The sequence below is a fragment of the Ursus maritimus genome, unplaced genomic scaffold, assembly GCF_017311325.1.
Source record: "Ursus maritimus isolate PB19 unplaced genomic scaffold, ASM1731132v1 scaffold_35, whole genome shotgun sequence".
NCBI classification, from domain to species: Eukaryota; Metazoa; Chordata; class Mammalia; order Carnivora; family Ursidae; genus Ursus; species Ursus maritimus.
In genome coordinates, this window is record NW_024426119.1 from 9764425 (window position 1) to 9766277 (window position 1853).

Genomic DNA, 1853 nt, shown 5'->3' on the forward strand with positions numbered 1-1853 from the left:
GGTGGGGTGGAGCAGAGGGAGAGGGACAAGCAGGTTCTGTGCTGAGTGCAGAGCCCAAGAAGGGGCTTGATCCCACAACCCTGAGATCATGACCTGAACAGAAATCAAGAGTCAGAGGCTTAACCAGCTGAGCCACGCAGGCGCCCTGATGTTTGATGAAAGTTAATGGTGTATAGGAGAAGCAAAGTTCATAGAATAGGCAATGGAAACAATAGTTCTCAATTACTTACCCTACAGCTCCTGGGATCTCTTTACCTCCCACCCCCAGAGGCCTGTACCCAATAGGGAGGGACGCGGTAAAATTAGGACTCAATCAGGAAGTAGAGGTTGCTAGAAGGGCGGGAGTTACAATGACAAAGTCAAGAAAGAAGTGAGATTCAGGAGCTGTGGAAAGAGTAGAAAGCCAAGGACCATGGGCCCCACTGGCACCTGAACTAACTTTTTCAGCCTGACTTTATACCTTTCAGTATCCCCTATGTCTCAGAGACAGACCACTAAGTAATTATCAACAGTATTTATTTGACATTTATACTTTGAATTCTCCATTTCCAACTATTCCTTTCATCAATTTTTGCCAAAGAAATTGAAGCCATCCATGGTCAGCTTTACTTGTCTTCAAAGTTCATCAGTGCCTGCACTGTAAAGAAACGGAACTGTGAGGCTATGAAGCTGAGAATATTCAGGACATCCCAATGTTTGAAGACCCTGCTTTTCTGGGTTCTAGGTTTCCACACAAATCTTTACTGACCTTTACTTTCATTAAGCCCCATGAGTCAGTACTCTTTGCCATAGATGAATTAACCCAGATTAAAGAAGCTACCTCGCTCCTTCTCCTCTCTTTTGCCCTGTTTCTACTCAGAAAACAAATGGGAAGGCAGGGCTGAGGACAACTGGAAAGAGCTGGATTAACCTCAGGCAACATTCTGAAGCAGGCAATGCCTTTCTGTGACATCCTGCTCTAAATTCCAAGTGTTACAAATTCCTCTGATTGCCCTCCTGCGCCTACCACACACACATTCCTCTTCCCTCATTGTTATTTTCACATTGAGCTGATTTCAATTAGGGATGAGGAAGACAACACTAATCTCTATTAAATTATAAAAAATGGCCCCTAACTTTTCCAGTTTTTGTATTTTTAGAGGGAGAATTTATTAACCCCAATTCACCTCTCAGTGGTGAAATTTCAAAGGAGTAACTTAAGGGAAATAATTTTGAGCAAGTAGTTTTCCACTTAAATTAACTCTACTATTTAAATAATGTACATACTTCTCTCTGCCTAGGCTGACACTAGAAGGGGTTGAAAGGAAAAAAAGCCTATAATTCATAAACCTCTTTTGGGGGCTGGGAGCAGTGGGCACTTGTGAGCTCTCTGCTCACTGTCTAATCCTCTTGCTATCCAAGTTGAGGCTGAGGCCCTATGGCTCTGGTCTGCAATATGCCTCCAGAGAGCAAAAACAGGTCCAGAAGGGAGTGGACTGCACAAATCGAGGAAGAGCCCACCTTATCCTAACACCCAACAACTGCAATTGGACACTTTATTCTTGGGAAACAAGCTCTCAGACCTCATAGGATTTAGGTTTTCCCTACTGGAGAAGCAAAGCCATCAGGTTCTCTCTAGATTATAAGAAATCAGGACTTAAGAATGTGACATACCAAACCAAGGAATTGCCTTTTTAAGTTTGAGGTGGAAATTCAGAGGCTAAAATGTCAAAATAGTGGACACCCTCCTCCTTCTCCCCAGTTATACTTGCTATTCCAATATGCACTCCAATGTACTTAACCCCTGGTCCCCATACCTGCAAACTGTTGCAACCGCTTACGCTCCTCTAGGTTATACTGAAGCTTTTCTAGCA

The 1853-nt window shown here is 43.3% G+C and overlaps 1 protein-coding gene across 1 annotated transcript in view; it reads right to left on the minus strand.

Moving 5' to 3' along the window:
- Nucleotides 1-499: 499 nt before the first annotated feature.
- The window catches only part of CATSPER2 (cation channel sperm associated 2), a 14006-nt gene continuing 12652 nt past the window's right edge, over nucleotides 500-1853 (minus strand). The window contains exons 13-14 of the mRNA XM_040620523.1: nucleotides 1797-1853; nucleotides 500-637 (exon numbers count right to left, since the gene is read on the minus strand). The exon at nucleotides 1797-1853 is cut by the window's right edge and continues 96 nt beyond it. Coding sequence (XP_040476457.1) covers nucleotides 606-637; nucleotides 1797-1853 — 89 coding nt within the window. The 3' untranslated portion in view covers nucleotides 500-605. The remainder of the gene's footprint in view (nucleotides 638-1796) is intronic.